Raw genomic sequence first — 18,371 nt, 5'->3', positions numbered from 1 at the left:
GAAGGGGAAGGAAGAGGAAGAGGAGGCTACGGGCGGCGGAGGAGGAGGAAGGGAGGAGGGAAGAAGTGAGAGGCACGGCGGAGGAGGAGGCGAGGATGTGTGGAGGGAGGCGGCCGGGGTGGGAGGAGGAGGTGAGGAGGTGGCGGTGGAGGCTGGTGATAGTGGAGGAGAGGAGGCGAGGAGACGCGCTGGCGACGCTAGAGGTTGGAGGGAAGGCACTGGACAAGGAGGAGAATGGAGGTGTGGTGGAGGAGAAGTCAAAGGGGGAGGGGCAAGCACGACGGGGAAGGGAGTGGCGCAGGAGGGCGTGGTGGAGAAGGAGAAGTCGAAGGTGGAGGGCGGGGGAGGGAGCGCGATGGAGAAGGGAGTGGCACAGGAGGGCATGGTGGAGAAGGAGAAGTCGAAGGGGGAGGGGGAAGAGGGAGCGCGATGGAGAAGGAAGTGGCGCAGGAGGGAGTGGTGGAGAAGGAGACATCGAAGGTGGAGGGGGCAGCTAAATCGAACAGGTAAGGTAGTTTTTTTTTGTTTTTTTCTTTTTTTAATTATGTTTTTTTGTTATTTATGTTTGTTTATTATTTGTTGTATTGTGTGTTGTTTGTGGTTTGTGTTTTTTTTTGTTCTTAATTATTTGTGGTGGTGTCGGGTTTGTGTGTTTGTCTTTTTGTCTTTTTTTTTATAAAAAAATTTGTTTGCTTGCTTTCTTGGGTTTCCGTTGTTGCTATTTGTTGTGGTGGTGTGTGTGTGTGTTTTTTTTTTGTTCGTGTTTTTTTAAAAATTATTTTTGCGTTGTTTTTGTTTTTCCATTAAAAAGTAAGCGCACCTCCGTCGTGCACACATGCGCGGGGCAGGAGTAAAAAAATTTTCATCGGTAGGATCAGACAGGGCAGGGACAGTGACACGTGAGGCCTAGAGGCCACGGGGGCATTCCAAGGCGCGTAAAACCAAAGCATGCGCATTCATGCACGACACGAGAGACACGGCCACACGTCAAGAGGAAGAAAATTTAATAAAACCCAAACCGTACTCCGGATAAAAAAACTGTAAAAAGAAAAAATGTGCTGGGAGACGAGGGAAATATGATAGAAAAATGCAACACGGGTTTCGGGGCAAAATCAAGGTGTTCACATGGAAAAAAATGCAAAAAACGGCGCCAAAAATTCATACAATGATTAATATGGAAAAATCCGCTCGCTCGAATGCAAGGCCGAAAGAAGGAAAAATATACGCCAAATAATGTGTTTGACAAATCTATCACATCAACACACGGTTTCGACCGAGAGAGGAGACGTTCACATGGGAAAAACCCAAAAATCGTACTCGAAAAGGGATTCAAAAATTAATATGGAATGATCCGTGCACCAGAATAGAGGAAAGTAAAAATGAAAAATTTCTGGAGGAAGGAAATTCATAGGACGGTCATGTCAAAACCTACTGTTGATGAAGTGAGGAGGGGTTCACATGCAAAAAACACAAAAAAGACACCCGAAAGCACATGGAAAAATGAATAACTAAAAATCCGACAGTCGGAAGAGGGGCAAGGAAAAAGGATAAAGTGAGGGAAAGGCTGGCGAGACATGTTGTCAAATTAAACGGGACATCCGGTGCAAACAGGGCATGTGCACATGGGAAAAATGTAAAAATTACGCACGAAAAGGTTCTGAAAAGCCGCAAAAATTAATAGCTGACCAACCGTGCAGCAAAAGGACACGGATTAAAAACAAAAAATATCAAGGGAAATGTGATAGTTAGGGCGATCATGTTGAATCACAGTTTCGAAGCAATAAAGGCGCATTCACATGGAAAATCGTCCAATTTACGAGAATCGCTTCAAAAATTAATAACTCAAGAACCATCAATCGGAACAGGGGTTGGTAAAAAGGAAAAATAGGCAGTTCGAAGGGATGAATAGGGCTGTAAGGTTGGATGTGAGTCTCAATGAATGTAGGGTGCGTTCACATGAAAAAATTGCAAAACAAAGGATAAAGGCAAACAGACAAGGAACAGCCCCGATGACAGGGTGAAATAGAACGGAGGAGTGGGGAAGGGACCCCATCAGAGCATAAAAAATGAAATTCCACATTTGGATGTGGATAGATGTATTTCCATGATGATATGCAGAACAAATGCGCAGGGACGTGTCCCCACACTTAAGACCTTAACGGGCAGGGTTAGATGCAACAACATAACCTAGGACTCGTCAACCAACTAGACGCGGGCGTCCCCACACTTGAAACATAACGTACACTTGCAATCATAAGGATAAGGTTAGAAAGACTTGGCCCGTTTTTCGTATAGTCGAAGGAACCGTTATTGCTACAGAAGGGTTGGAGTTGGCCATAGGAGGTACCATGGCTCGCTCCAGTGTTCAGCTAGCATAGCAAGGACTAAGCAGCAGCACCCAAGGAGATAGCTAGTTGATAAAGCACGTCGGGGGAGGTGTCGTTGACGAAGGAGAGTCAGTCAACTCACGGGTACTCAAATGGAATGACAGAACAGTCACTCGCCTCATAACTTACATCACTCAAGGTAATATTGATAGAAACCCAGATCTCACACCCGATTTAGGAATCGACAAGGGGGTGGTGTAGGGGGAGTATGCCAGGGTGCACAATTGATGGTGCATTAGTGCATTCCGCCTTATCTGGCATAGGTGCAAGGAGGAAGGCCATGGAGCATTGCAGTACATTGTTCAGAATAGAGTCGCGTATCCTATGACGATGGCAAAGACCCATCCCGTGGGTGTAGAGGAAAAAAGAAACGTACCTGACTCCAATGGTCGTAACGTCCCTCAATCATCACCTCTCAATAATTGATTGAAGAAACATCTATCACACTCAGCCCACCCTCTGTCTCACTCTCTAAAAGATCTAGGAGCACAACGCATTCCTAAAACCCATTAATGTAATCCTCACTTTCACTTGTGCAGAGATTGTATGCCTTGTGCGCATTTGATGAAGCAACTATGCATCCTGCCCTTTTGTGTCAGCATATAGTGCAAGAATGAAGGCCAGGGAGCCTTATGGTGCAGTGCACAGGAACAAATTGTGCATTGTGCATTGAGAGGCCTAACCCATGCATGCAACACTCCATTCACACATCTCACCTCTCATTTAATTTGAAGGGAAAGACTAGTCACTCAGCCCACCCTCTGTCTCATGCTCACTGATAGATACAGAGGTAGCCCATACTCACGTCCCTATCCTGTTAGGATGAAAGCTCACATCAATCAAGGGGTTGGTGATGAAGATCATGTCGGTTTTTATTGCCATCAGGACCTTGAAGACGAGGCATACCCAGGGAGGCAACCACCAACAAGTCTCGTACTTCAATGATTTGTAAGAAAGATCGTCTGTTACGAAGGGCAGACTGACTGATATTGCAGAGACAGCACACCAAGGGAGGTGGATTCAAATTACTTGCTGGAAAGGTGCTGCTCGTGAGTCAGCTATCCTGAACTGCGGGGTGTTACCACCTTTTCCATAGTCAGCTTCCCGGCCAAGGGTATTTCCACCTTTTCATAGAACAAGGCCGATTATGACAGGGAATTTCTTCCTTTTCTCCCATAAAGGTTTTGTTTGTTTTGTTTTTGTTTTTTCCTTTTTTATCCGTTAAGAAAGAGAATGGTATAAATACCATGTGTCAGGACCAACCTTGCCACCATTGTTGGATCAAACAAGAAGAGAACAAGGTCGGGTTGAGAGGTATTGGTGAGGGGCTAACAAAACGACACCACCTCATGAGAAAGATCATAAGGGCTATCAGAAGCACGAAGAGAAAGACGGTGCGATGCCCAAAAGGGAGAGGGTAGGTTGACGGTGATTGTCAAGATCCCCATGGAGAAAAGTACTTCTTCAGAGGATAGCCATTGATCAGGAAAGGATCATCAGATGCATCAACGGTCTGCACCTGAACAGAGCCATTAGGATTGACAACAAGTACCTTGTACGGGCCCATGCACCGTTGTTAAAGCTTTCTAGGAAACTTGCCAAATCTTGAATCATAGACTAGGACAAGATCACCTTCTTTGAAATCCTTGTGCTTGATGAAACTGTCATGATAGGCCTTGCGTCGCGCTTGAGTGGTTTCCATACATTGTAGGGCCATCCACTGTATCTCATCTAAGCATTCCAAGTGCAGGAGGCGGCGTTGCAATGACTCATCATCTCCCAAGTGTTCTTTAACTACCACTCGCCAAAGATGACAATTCCAGTTCAACAAGGAAGATGGCTTCTGTACCATACACTAGCTGGAAAGAGGTCTGTCCTGTAGCTGCCTTATGGGAGGTTATGTATGTCCAAAGGGTCTCTGTAAGTCAATTGTCCCAGTCGCAATGATGTGCGGCAATTGTTCTTGTCAGGATCGAGCAAAGGATGTGATTGGGACTTCAACTTGGCCATTGGCTTTAGGGTAGTAAGGAGTGGACTTGCAATGGTGGATCTTATAAATCTCCATTAGCTCCTCCATGATTTTATTAAGGAAATGAGTACCTCTGTTACTTACTAGCTCAAGGGGATTGCCAAAACGAGTGATAATATTCTCATATATGAATAGGGCTATGCTATTACCATCGTCCTGTTTCAGGGCTTTAGCTTCACACCACTTTGTGACATAATTTGTACATACTAAGATGTATCTCTTCTGCTTCCATCTGGTGGGTGGATCAATGGGACCCACAAAATCAATCCCCCACTTCTCGAATGGCTTTAGAAAAAGAATGGATTGTAGTGGCATGGCACTTGTTTTGGTGGGTTTCCCCATTCTTTGACAAGCATCACATCTCTTATAGTAGTCATGTGTATCCTTGTGGAGGGTCGGCCACCAGTATCCTGCTAACAAAGCCTTCCTCACTGTCGCTTCTCCTGCAAAGTGTCCACCACATGGTTCGTCATGGCATGCTTTCAATACTATGCCAATTTCATCCCCTGCAGTACATCTTCACATCACTTTATCTTTGCCTCTCTTGTACAATGCACCACCTAGCAAAGTGTAAGGGATTGATTCTAACAGAAGCTTCTTCTTATCACGGCTTGAGATGCCAAGAGGATACCGTTGAGTTTCTAGGAGGTTGGCTATGTCTGCATACCAGGGAGTAATAATTTCAACTAGAAACAAGGAAGTATCAGGAAGGTCTGGATCATCCGGTTCCTCTTCTACAGTTTGAGGGATCCGTGATAGATGATTGGCTAGGACATGGGAATGGCCACGCTTAGTGACCACTTCAAAATCGAACTCTTGGAATAGGAGCAACCATCTCATCATTCGTCCTTTAACATCTACTTTGTTCATCAGGAAGAAGGACATGGCTTCATGATCCACATAGAACTTGAAATGCGTGGACAGTAGATAGTGTCGAATCTTCTCTAGTGCAAACACCATTGCCAAGCACTCAAGCTCTGTCATGTATAGTTCCATTCCCTATCAGTGAGCTTCTAGCTTGCATAATATGTTGGTTGATCTAATTTAGAGGGGCTCTTTTGACATAGGACTACACCTATCCCTTCAACTGATACATCTGTGTACACATGAAACTCCTTTGTCCAATTAGGAGGCTGCAAGATAGGTGCTTGGATAAGGCTTTGTTTTAGGATATTAAAGGCTTCTTCACAGTCATCAGTCCAAAGGAAATCTGCATCTTTCCTTAGGAGCTTGTGCTGCAGAGGGGCTGCCTTGGTTACAAAATGTGCAATAAATCGTCTGTAGTAGCCCACATGGCCAAGAAATCCTCTCAATTACTTGAGGTTTATTGGTGATGTCAAGGCAGAAATCTTCTTAATCTTCACCTGGTCTGTTGCAATCCCTTGTGCAGAGACAATATGGCCCAAAAGAACTCCTGATGAGACGTCAAAGACACATTTGTCGGGGTTGAGAGAAATCCCATACTCTCGACATCTGTCAAAACATTGCTCTAGGTGTCCCCAGTGCTCACAGATTAAGCTATAGACACAAAAGTCATCCAGATACACCTCAATGAAATCATGAAGATGATTCTAGAAGGCAACCATCATTACTCGTTGGAAGGTGGCAGGAGCATTATAGAGCCCAAATGGCATTACTCTATAGGCCTAGGTCCCCCATTTTGTGGTAAAGGTTGTTTTGGATTGGTCCTCTTCTACGATTTGGACTTGGTTATATCCGCTAAATCCATCCAAGAGCGAATAGAGCTCATGACCTGCCACTATGTCCAATAGTTGGTTTGTAAAACGGATAGGGAAATGATCCTTCTTCATCTTCGAATTGAGCTTTCGAAAGTCTGCACATATTCAAAGTTTCCCGTCCTTCTTGGGCACTACCACAATGGGTGAAACCCATTCGGTGTTAGCCACGGGATAAATGAACTCGGCTTCAAGAAGTTTCAATAAGTCAGCCTTCACCAGAGAAGAATAATTAGGATTCATATGCCTTTGTCTTTTCCTTACAGGTTTGGCATCAAGCTCTAGGTCAATGTGATGTTGGCATACTATGGGATCAATCCCCTTTAGATCTTTATATGACCAAGCAAATACGTCTAAGTTCTCCTTTAGTAGATCTTGCAAGACCGCTAGTTCCTCTTCTGGAAGATTGAGACCCACTTTTAGGTGACGTTCATTACCGTCAATGTCCAGAAACGTCACTTGTCTTTCACCTTCCACTTCACGGATAAATGTCCCACGGATTGCTTCTTGATAGAGGTCTGACTCTTTCAAGGGAGTAGTGTCATCGTCTGATGTTCCACTAGAATCAATGTCCTTCTTCCGAACAGATGACTCATTTTTCTGTTAAGGTTGCTAGAAGGGTATCAGAGCATTGTTTGCTTCTGTGTGAGTGGTGATTTCTTCTAGACTTAGGGATTCATCTTCAGAGGATGCATCCAGGAGTGTCACATAGCATGGACCTTCTAGAAGTCAAGGCTTTGATACCTCTAGCTTCTGTTGGTAGGGGGTATCATCATCATCTTTTCTCTGGACTGAATGGTCAAGGCGATAGGAGCCACTGGTAAACTTAATTTTTATGCCTTTGATCCATTGCTTATGCAGATTCTTCATACTTTTTGGTCCATTGGTCAACCCAAATGGAACCATGGTCATTCCATCCAACACCCCGAGATCTTCGGCCTTTGAGGTCTCTGTAAGGCCATCAACAAGATTTTTCACTATCAGAGGATCTTCTTCATTTGCACATTCATATCCTGCTTCATTTTCTTCCTCATCATGTCCATCGTCTTCCCTTGGAGGCTCTATCTATGCTTCTGTAGAGGCTCTATAGGAGAAGAATATATCTTCTGCCTTTGTGTCTGCTTCCGTCTCTGGCTTTGTCTCTGTTACTGTCTCTGCGACAATACATCCATGCTTCTATCTGGCTATCAGAGGTGATTTCAGAAGTTAATTCTAGTTGAGGCAGGAGGTATTCTCCCATGGACAAGGACTTTTATTCCCTTGGTAGTTGGCTTACAGTGCCCAATATTAGGGACTGTGCCTCTGTTTTCTTAGGAAAGATCTATTTAATAGCCTCTTCATCTCCTGATGTACCATCTGTTACCTCGTTGGAGGAGTCAATTATGACTTCGATGGATGTGGATCCATTGCCTTTTTGCGATCCATACAATTCCAACACAACTTTGTTGGGTCCTCTGCCTAGGGTTAGGGTTCCTTTGAGCAAGTCCAGTCCTGGCCCTCGCTTCAAAAAGCCAAGGTCTTCCCAACAGCAGAGGGTATGAGGTCCCATAAGAATTTGGTTTGACAACCAAATATGTCAGCCAATAGTCCCTTCCTGCAAGGGTTGGTTTTACGTATGGGAAGATGCCCAATGGTTTAATTCTGCTTTGGTCTCCCAATCTGATAAGCCACTGTGTAGGTTGAATTCATTGCAACCCTAAGTCCTTCATTGTCACATCCGTCCTTATGTTTACTGATGAACCTCCATCAATCAATGCATCTAAAATAAAGCATCCTTCTATCCATACACTACATTAGGGGAGTTTTGAGGTCTCGAAAATGCCTTTTAGGATGTGGAGAGAGAGTGCTCTAGACCAATAAGAGCAAAGCCTCCGTAACGGAACTTCTAATTAAAAAAAATTAAAAAATCATTTTACAAAAATATATAAATATGATAATATTATGAATTTGTATTTTTATTATGTATTTTTAGTCTCTTATATTCGTGATTATGACATATTTTGCATTAATGGCATAGAGTCTCGGCTACTTTTATTTAATGATGTTTCTAGATTAATGATAATGACTGATGTAATCGAAATTCAAATTGGTGAAAAGCATGGCGCTCAGTTTTTTCCCTCCTTTCTTTTATTCCTCTATTGTTTTTCCCTCCGTTATGATAGCCTAGTCCTCTCTCTCTCTCTCTCTCTCTCTCTCTCTCTCTGTGTGTTGTGTGTGTGTGTGTGTGTGTGTGTGTGCATGTATCTCTCTCTTCTACCATGGATACAGAAATTCGACCTTCAACAAGGCGTCCAAGCTCCCAAATCACATCCATATCAATGTTTAACTCATTCCAAACTGATGGAAGATGGATTCCTACTATCATTAGCAAAGGTAGTTGGATCACCATGCAACAAGCAAAACGTGGAAAAAGGCAAAGACATGAGAGCTCGTTTATCTTTGCTTGGAAGGGCAGAATCCGAGATTTTAAGCTTGGAGCAAATAAGAATAGTATCAAAGAGGTACTACACTACAAGATATAGACCTTATAGCGACGTTTAAAGCGACGAAAATACAAACAACAAAATTTGCCCCCGTCGTCGCAAAAAGCGTCGTTATTGACGACGCCATGGAATCGTCGCTATTTGCGTCGTATATAGCGACGCATATAGCGACGGTTACAGAGAATTTGCGACGCTGATAGCGACGACAATAGCGACGCCTGCAGTAAATTTGCGACGCAAATAGCGACGGTAACAGAGGAAAAAAAAATTTTGTGGTAGGGCAGCAAGCTACCCTGCCACATATAGCACTGTGTGCTGTATGAGAGCCATACAAAATAGTTTCTGCACTGCTGCATACAAAGCGTTTGCAAACAAAAAGAATCTATACTGAAATCATGAAATTGATAGATGAAATAAATACATGATATTGCATAAAATGCGATTGGTACAATCATAAAACAATATCACTAATACATAGAAAATGTCTACATAGATCGGGCGACTAAAAACTAAAGGTATGTGAGCGCTAAGGATCCGAGGGCGAGCTACAAATCGTCGTCCCCCGAAAGCTCGTCCCTCTGCAAAGGAGCATCAAACGGATTCTGCAGAAAAAGAAACAACATATCAATCCACCATACAATAATGCATTCAAATATCTCATGGTAACTACGGACATGAAAGATGAGAGACTTACTGGGCCGCCGCGTCTGTACAATCGGTCGATCAATGATCTGAGACCGTGCCTCTCTGCATATTGAGTCTCAAGGCCTTGCGGATCACGATTTGTAATGGAGTGCTGCAAAGAAAACAAAATGCTAACTGTTAGAAATATGATTGTCAGTACAAATAATATCTCAAAAAAACAAATAAGCAAAACAAAAGAGAAACTTACAAAGTCCTCCAAATATGTCCTGTGGCCGCCACTCCCAAGATGATGTACCGATCCGGCCTCGATTCGTGCCCTCGCCGCCTCCCGCTGCTGACTCCAACATCCTGGCGAATTTGTAGCCTCCTCCCTCAGTCGGCGCCAGTCCTCTGCATCTAACCACTCGGGCTTTGGAGCCCCACTCTTGATTGCCTTGCGTGCGTCGGATCGTCTATGTGACATGTATGCACGCATGCAATCCATCATCCAGCCCGTAGAGAATCTATCCACTGCGGCTGGCACCGGGAACTCCTCATGCAAGGATGCTACTATGTACTCCTTGCTCCCCTCCGGTATGTTCCTCCAATGATCCAGGACGTTGTGCCGAAAAACTTGTTGGCACAACTCCCTCATGCGAGCTATCACCCTCCTCCCCTCATCATTCATGATGATAGCTCCTGACCTGCCATCCACTAGGTATCCATAATCCCTAGGAGTGTGCCTCGTATGGGCCCTCTCCCATCTCCGTCCACGCTCCTGGGCATATCCAGGAGACCCCTGAACATCCGGTGTACCGACGGGGGTACCCTCTCCCGGAGTGCCACTGAAAGGGGTGCCACCAGAGGGGGTGCCACCAAAAGGAGTGCCACCAAAAGGAGTGCCACCAAAAGGCGTGACATCTGCCGACGGCTGCGCAAAAGCCGGAGTAACTGGAGTGGACGTCCCCACAGGTGTGACAAATCCTGGAGGTGACCGAGCTCTAGCTGAACGATGAGACGGAGACACCGCGTCCGTGTCTCCACAGCAGCACCCCCCTGATCCTCCTGCAGTCGCAGTCCCTCCCTCTGGCCCAAGTCGCGAGCGTCGAGATCGTCTGCTCGAAGCTAAAGCATCTGATCGCACTGAAGCTGATCTAGTAGAGCGCCCTGACGAAGAACGAGACAGCTCCTGATCTGCTATCTCTCTGAATCTCGCGAGCTGATCTGGAGACATACGTGCCATCATCTCCTGAAACTCCTCATCGCTCATCCCTCGACTCATCCTGAAAATAAAGATACCTGCAGAGATAAAAAATAATGTTAGAATAATCAATTGAAACTATACAAAGTGCATTAATATAAATCATTTTTGAAAAATCCATCTTAAAATGCATATCTTATCTACCTTTATGGAAGATCTAAACAACGAATTGAGTAATACAATTCTCCAAGAATGAAGTATTCTATGGTCCCATGTTAATCTCCTGACATAACTCTGCATACACTGGAAGGTCGATAGACATGTCACCACAAAAGAACGAGTCTGCCTCGTTCTCAAAAAATTCTACGACTTCTGTATTTCCATCATTGTTAGCCGATGCGGGCTCCAAGCTTGCGGTGGCCTCCACCCCTTGTAATTTCGATCCCTCTATTTGCATATATTCTTCATCTATGCCTGGAACATCGCTTTGATCGTATACTCTCGCACCTCTAGGAGTTGAAGGTATAACATACCACCATCGAGGTTGTCGGGGATTTGGATAGAAGATTACCTGTTCACAAACACTTACAAACCGTCTTCAAACCATTGTGACATAAAGCATGTCGTATTACAATTAGCAAGCAAATGACTAGAAGATTACCTGTTCACAATGTGCCGGCAACACAAAGGTGTCGCGCAAATCCATCCATTTTTTTTCGGAATCTATTTCGAGAAATCCAGATGGACCTCGTCGAACCGTTGCGCCAGCTCCTCCAAGTACCACTTTGAACCACTGCACATCGAATATTATCATGGAGAAGCTACGGTAATCCACCGTAATAATACTTTGCAAATTCCCAAAATACTCCATCTCATCCACAACCGTGTTCGGATCCGTTGCTCGTCGCCGGCTCTCTTGCTCAAACCTTGCCATGACACCACTGTCCATTGTGGAGCGCATTTTGTCAATACGCTCCACCCGAAAATGCCGTCCGCGCGACCACGCTGCACTATATATTTTGTACTGCACATTGAAACACTCAAATTAGATGTAGCAAACAAATTCAGATACGACACATTCTAAACCCCTCATTACCTTTGGACTACATCCCCTCAAGAACTCCCACTCCTCCATTGAGACCTCTGCCCCTTCGCTGGATGCTGCGATCAAGGCTCCATGCAACCATCGTGTTGACATAAACCGCGGCATCTCCTCCATGCCTTCGGGATATCGAATCGGTCGGTGACGCGTACTGCGTCGGAATTCAGCTCGCGCTTCCTCTCGATCTTGCCTTGCAATCTGGTACTTGGCGAGCCACATCTCCATGGAGGCATGGTGCAACATACAAAAGCGATTCACTTTCTCTTCCATTGAGGCATCCATTCTTTTTTCTACCCCATTTCCAACCACCACATCTCCAGTCAGCCTGTCATCGTCCTTGAGCGTCCATAGCATTTCATTGTCTGGTTCCACCGTTGGTAGCCATTGTGAGATATGCACTAATGCCTCTGACACCAACCAACCCTCCGCCATGCTACCTTCCGGACGAGCTCGTTGTCGCACAAAGCCTTTCAGGGTTTTCATGAAGCGCTCCAGGAAGAACATCCATCGCGTATGGACAGGTCCGGCAATCTCCACTTCGTCCACAAGATGCACAAGAAGGTGAACTTGTATCGTGAGCATGCTAGTGGGCAGGTATTTCTCAAAGAGACAGACCGTCTCAACTGCTCCCCGCCTTGCGGATTCAATAGAGGACGTCTTAATCTCTTTCTGTGAGATCCATTGCACCAAAGTCGACAGCTTGTAAATGGCCCCGCGAATTTCTGGAGTTAGGCATCCCGCGATCGCGATCGGTAGGACAAACTGCCACAAATGAGAAAGCATTAAGAATAATGGTCACTTTTCAAATTTCAAAATGTCCACGCTAATTAAAATCCATTCTGTTCACAAACCTGACATATCTTATGCCAATCATGGGATTTTAGCCCAGACATTTGGTCATCTTTAGAAAATGCGGACCTGAGAGAACGCATCATACCCGTCAGAGTGCGGATAGACTTGATTACTTGCTTCACAATGCGCTCTTCTTTGGTAGACAAAACCCAGGGAGCGCGAGGAAGCTGCACTCCCCCTTCAGCACTCGACTGCGGCCAAAGCGCCTCCATCTTACCTACCTCCTTTAAATCCATTCGTGACCCTATAGTGTCTCTCTTTCCTGTGATGTGGTCCCATAGCAAGCTGCCCACATTTTTGAAAATATGCATGGGATCCAACAAGTGGTTGACCTGTAAGTGGGTCCAATATGGCAACTCGTAGAAAACTGAGAACCGTCGCATTCCATTTGGATGTGATTCCGGGTTTACCATTTTCAGCTCGTACCAGCTTGCAGCGTTCATACGTGCTGGAGGTCGTCTAAGAAAACCTTCCCTGAGTTCATGATCCTCCGGCAAGAAAGTGGCGTGTCCTTGATATACCATCTTCTTCATGGTTCGTGACCTTCGGGAGTCTAACTGTGGCCCACACAATGGACATGCATGATAACCTGAGGTAACGAGACCTGCAAGGCGATCCACGACCTAGTGAATACTTGATTGAATGAAATAAAATATAGATATTACCGGCGTGAACAAAGGTCTGCTCACCTGAGCACTCTCCCAATCCCGGAAAGTCATGCATCGTCCACATGAGAATGGCTCGAATGTTGGCTGACCACCGACCATCGCGCCTGCTCATATCTTGCACCGTGACCCCCTCCTCCCACAAAATCTTAAGCTCATCGACTAATGGACGAAGATACACGTCCATATTTTTTACTTTGTAGCGGCCCGGGACGAGCAAGCTAAGGATGAGATGTCCTTTCTTCGTAGAAAGCCATGGAGGAATGTTGTAGTTGACAAGCACTATAGGCCACACACTGTAAGAAGTCGAGCGCAGACCGAATGGGTTCACACCATCCATGGCGAGACCGAGCCGAAGATTCCTTGGCTCTCGCGCAAAGCCTGGGAAGGTAGAGTCAATGTGGCTCCATGCGCGCGAATCTGCTGATATTCGTTGCACTCCATCCGTAGACCTATTCTGCACATGCCACGTTGTCAAGCTTGCCATGGCAGACGTGCGAAACATGTGGTTTATGCGGGGGATGAGCGGAAAGTGTCTGAGGACTTTTTGAGGGATGGTCTGCCCTTGCAAGTCCTGTCGATACCTGTGAGCACCACACTTTGGACATGTCTCCATAGTCTCGTATTCATCTCGAAACAATATGCAGTCGTTGATACATGCATGGATGTTATTGTAGTCCATGCCAAGCTTCCATAAAACATGTCGTGCATCATCACGAGACTCAGGCATGGTGTTTGCAGGTGGCAATATATGATATTTCAATAACCTGAAAACATCATAAAACACCTTGAAAAATCCATCCATATTTACAATAATACTGTTTTTAAAAAAAACAATGAAGTCTGTATGCAAGGTACCTGAATAACTCAGTCACACTCGTATCGCTCCAACCGTATTTCGCTTGCACACTTAAGAGTGCAAGCAATGTCTTCAACCGAGATACTCGGCACCCATCATATAATGGTATGGATGCTTCCTCTCTAAGCGGGTCAGATGTCTCAACATCCATGGGAATCAATGCATCGATCATTGCCTCCATCTCAGGCTCCAAGATTGTAGGCAAGTCGGGAAGGTTGTCTGTCTCCTCTGGCATTGACGATATAGATGGGCCTTGCGAGTGGTCTATTGGCTCCTGCCATCCATCCATCTCACGTCCACGAACTCTTCTAATTGGCCGCAAAGGGTGCACTCCCCCTTGGGTCGAGACATCACCCCCCTGGACACAAAATTTGCCAACAAGACCCAATCTTATTGTGTATGGTTTTCAATTAGCTTGAGAGTACAATGCATGAAAAATGCTAACTTGAAAATACCGTTTGCTGAAAATCTACAATCTCCTGATCAATAATCTCAGGTTGAAACTCGCCAAATCGTCGTACGTGTTCTATAGACAATCGGCGTTTTCGTCTAATTGCCAACTTGCATTGAGAGCAAGGACATGGGACACGCTGATTAAGATACGACTCGCGGTCTTGAACAATAGGACCTTCTTCGTTTGCCATCTTATCTACATTACAGCAAACGAGGCTTAAATGGATAGCTTTTTGGAGATGTACGTCAACTTGCAAGTTGACCATAAACCTTGCATTGTATATAGTAGTCGAGAGATTTTCTGATGTTATATCTCGGCCTTGTATCATGCTCAACGATTTGTTTGTCCCGGTAGATAATTTTTTGTTATATCTCGGCTTTGAGTATAAGTAATCCATTTTAAAATTAATGCGCGCCATCTATGAAATTTTACAACTATAGTAATAAAATTTATTTCAATCAATTCTACTCATAGTCATAAGACCTGAGAGAAATTATCCTATACTCAATTTAAGGGATCTCCACTTCTATAACAATAATTTTGGGTTAATTTTGATGAAGTACGTGGCCGTATGCAAAGCACATTGCATACCATTATCGATACGTATATTATCTTAAATTTCATTCCCTTCCCTCTCCCTCTCCCTCTCCCTCTCTTTCTCTCACCCTCTCCCTCACCCTCTCGTTCTCTTTCTCTCCCTCTCTCATTTCCTCCCTCCTCCTCCCTCTCCCTCTCCCTCTCCCTCCCTCTTTCTCCCTCTTTCTCCCTCTCCCTCTCCCTCGCTCCCTCGCTCCCTCTCCCTCCCCCTCCCTCTTTCTCTCCCTCTCTCATTTCCTTCCCCTCCCCCTCCCTCTCCCTCTCCCTCTCCCTCTCTTTTTCACCCTCTCCCTCTCTATCTCTCTTTCTCTCTCATTTCCTAAACAAGCAAAAAATAAAGTGATTTAAACATCCTCCAAGCAAAAGGGAGAGGGAGAGATACAATGCACTCTCCCTCTCTTTCTCTTTCTATCCCTCTCTCATTTCCTTCCCCTTCCTATCCCTCTCACTCTCTTTCTCTCTCATTTCCTCTCCTAAACAAGCAAAAAATAAAGTGATTCAAACATTAAACAAGCAAAAGGGAGAGGGAGGGAGAGAGAGAATGCACTCTCCCTCCTTCTCCCTCTCTTTTTCTTTCTCTCCCTCTCCTATTTCCTCCCCCTCCCTCTCCCTCTCCCTCTATTTCTCTTTCTCTTTCTTTCCCTTTCCCTCTCCCTCTCCCTCTCTTTCTCTCTTACTCTCTCGTTTCCTCTCCTAAACAAGCAAAGAAGAAAGTAATTTAAACATTAAACAAGCAAAAGGGAGAGAGAGAGAGAGAGAGAATGCACTCTCACTCTCTTTCTCTTTCTCTCCCTCTCTTTCTCTCCCTCTCTCTCCCTCTCCCTCTCCTTCTCTTTCTTTTCCTCTCCTAAATAAACAAAAGAGAACGATTTAAACCTTCAACAAGTAAAAGAAAGAGAGAGGGAGACTCACCAATGAGATATGGCGAGCGTGGGCGGCTTCTCTTTGCAACGAGGGCTCCTCCTCTCCTTCGCGAACAATGACGGTGGCGGTGGCGGCGGCAACAAGTCTCTTCCTCCTCTTCTTTCACAAAGCCTTGGCTCTCTCCCTCGCTCTCGCTCTCAAAAGGCGAAGAAAACAAAATGAAAACGGCGCACTGGTTTCGGCCGCGCTTTTTTTCCCTGCGGCGTCGCTATATGCGTCGCTATTTGCGTCGCATTTGCGACGCAAATAGCAATGCATATAGCGACGCATATAGCGACGCCAATAGCGACGCCGATAAACGCCGTCGCTAATCGGCATCACTATTGCCCCAGTCCCTTGTAGTGCTAGTGCAACATGTGTTCATGCATAGAGAGCTGTGTTTGAAACCTGGATCTTCAAAGCTTCCAATGCATAGACCAAATTGTAAGAATTTGATTCTTAAAGTTTTTCCTTTCTTAAACATGGTTTAGGTTTTTCCATTATAATATTTGTTTGTCTTGTAGATGTCTATCCCTCTAATCTTGAGGAATGGCAACCAGTGGAATCTATTATTGATGTTACTGATGTTATACATGGTTCAATTGGAGAAGAAATGTATAGAGGTAGAAAGAAGACAGAGCTTGCAGAGAATGGAATATTCTTTTATGACCATTCTTATGTTATTCCTATGCGGTGTTGCCAATGGGGATCAATAAAACTCCTTCCTTTGCCAGATTTTTCAAGCTTTGAGTGGCCTTTGCCAAGTCCAGCTACTAGTGAGGGCTATAGATGTAAGATATTTTCTGAGATCCAGAAAGCACTAAAATCTAATATCTCAAGTAGGCTAAGCAAAGTTACTTTATTTATGCCTATTAATATATTTATTGATTTCTTCTCTAATATAGAGATAAGAATAACAAAAACCATGCTTTCAGTGAAGAGACTAACATATGATCATATCATACAATTTGTTGATGAAGGATGGGATACAAGGACAGAAGGAAAAATTATATGTAAGATAGATCAAGACTCTATAGCTTGTAAATATATGATTGCTACTCAAAATTTTATCCTTAGCTTTTACTATAGTCGATGGCATTTTGTTGGTAGTAGTCTAGTTGCTTTAAACCAGAATCTTAATGACTTCAGCAAGGATCCTATTGTGGATCTTGATATTTGGTTCAACGAGGATATTATTGCAATCTTAAAGATCAGAAAATCATGTACGCTACATCAAGTGAGGATGGATTTACAAAATGAAGACATTGAACTACCATGCTCCTTTGTATTCCAACTTGATAAGAAACGAGTAAGTTTTCACATCATATTATATCTACTTAGATGTATATCAAGATCTCACTTTCTAACTAACAAACATTTGTAATTTATTTTTTGCAGATATCGAAAAGGAGGGAAAATAAAATACACTGCAATGACATTCAAGAAAAGATATCTTTACTATCAATATAAAATACATGTACAAATTTTGTAGCAGATGTCTATCTGCCATCTCTATGAGATATACAAGGGCTGAAGGGCAAATTTCTATATATGAAGGCCTACAAGGCGATATGGCAAAGCTATTTCTTTTTTGGAGAACTATCCTTTCTAGGAGTCCTTTTGCCTTGCTTTGATGTCTTGGGTATAAAAGGTGTTGAAGCTGTGGATTTGCCTTCCGTGGTTATAGGCACCGCATCTCCTTCATGGTGCAAATCCCCACCAATCTCTGTTGTTGGTTGTATACAATTGACCATCATATACTTCAAGAGCTTTGCTCTGATGTACCAAATATGCTCAGATGTATAGCAATCCTTCGAAAACTGTCACACATTTATAGAAAAAAGAGTTTTAGTTCATTATTGTTCTTACAATAGACTATATTTTTATCATCAATTGACTATTTGCAATTAATATCTATCTTAAAGTTTAGCATCTTTCATATTACCTTTACATGTTTATCATCATTAAGATAAACAAAGTTAACCATTCTTCTAGCATTTGCAATCACCCTCCAGCCACAAGAATGGCTATCATCCTGATGGGGACACTGCAACCACCAACACAAAGTAAAGCTATAAAGAGGACGAATGGTAGTTCATAGAATAAACTCATGTTTCAATTATTTTAATGAATAACTTACCGCAACTTGTCTATATTGCATTGTTGCAAGCAAATCAAATGGCATAGGGGGTCTTTTCTCTAGCTCTTCAATTAATCTTTTGGCACCTCTGTATATAAAATATGTTGAAATTTAGAGTACTTACAAAAAAAATAATTGAAATATCAAGGAGCCCTTGGATAATATAACTTACAATTTAGCATTTCCATGGCTTCCTTTCATAGAGTTGATTAAAAAGCATTGCTTATCCACAAGGTCTATTGCAATCAAGCTCCAATGAGAACTAAAAGCAATCATATCTCAACAAATTAGTAGGATAAAATCTCAAAAACTCTAATAGAATATTGAATCACTTACTTT

General features: G+C 43.9%; 1 protein-coding gene across 1 annotated transcript; it reads right to left on the bottom strand.

Annotated features, from left to right (window-relative positions):
* Window positions 1-9,130: 9,130 nt before the first annotated feature.
* Window positions 9,131-18,114, bottom strand: LOC148041304 (uncharacterized). The gene is made up of 6 exons (XM_087682389.1): window positions 18,033-18,114; window positions 17,838-17,939; window positions 17,654-17,712; window positions 9,528-9,963; window positions 9,330-9,431; window positions 9,131-9,237 (listed from the first exon to the last, which is right to left on the bottom strand). The coding sequence occupies exons 1-6, from the start codon at window positions 18,075-18,077 to the stop codon at window positions 9,181-9,183; spliced, it is 801 nt and encodes a 266-aa protein (XP_087538515.1). The 5' UTR covers window positions 18,078-18,114; the 3' UTR covers window positions 9,131-9,180.
* Between the last annotated feature and the right edge of the window lie 257 nt (window positions 18,115-18,371).

The sequence above is a fragment of the Lygodium microphyllum genome, chromosome 1 (assembly GCF_053477565.2).
Source record: "Lygodium microphyllum isolate KBCC chromosome 1, Lygodium_microphyllum_v1.1.10, whole genome shotgun sequence".
Taxonomy (NCBI): domain Eukaryota; kingdom Viridiplantae; phylum Streptophyta; class Polypodiopsida; order Schizaeales; family Lygodiaceae; genus Lygodium; species Lygodium microphyllum.
Note: the sequence above shows the minus strand (reverse complement) of the source record. Positions and strands in the feature narration are given on the sequence as shown.

Excerpts from the sequence above, each read along its gene's own strand:
- LOC148041304 (XM_087682389.1), bottom strand. The coding sequence starts at position 18,077 with ATGCCATTTGATTTGCTTGCAACAATGCAATATAGACAAGTTGCG. Across the intron at positions 17,713-17,837 it reads ATGATGATAAACATGTAAAG|TTTTCGAAGGATTGCTATAC; the intron begins GTAATATGAAAG and ends AATGTGTGACAG. Across the intron at positions 9,964-17,653 it reads ATCAGAGCAAAGCTCTTGAA|GTCAGGAGCTATCATCATGA; the intron begins GTATATGATGGT and ends AGTGGATGGCAG.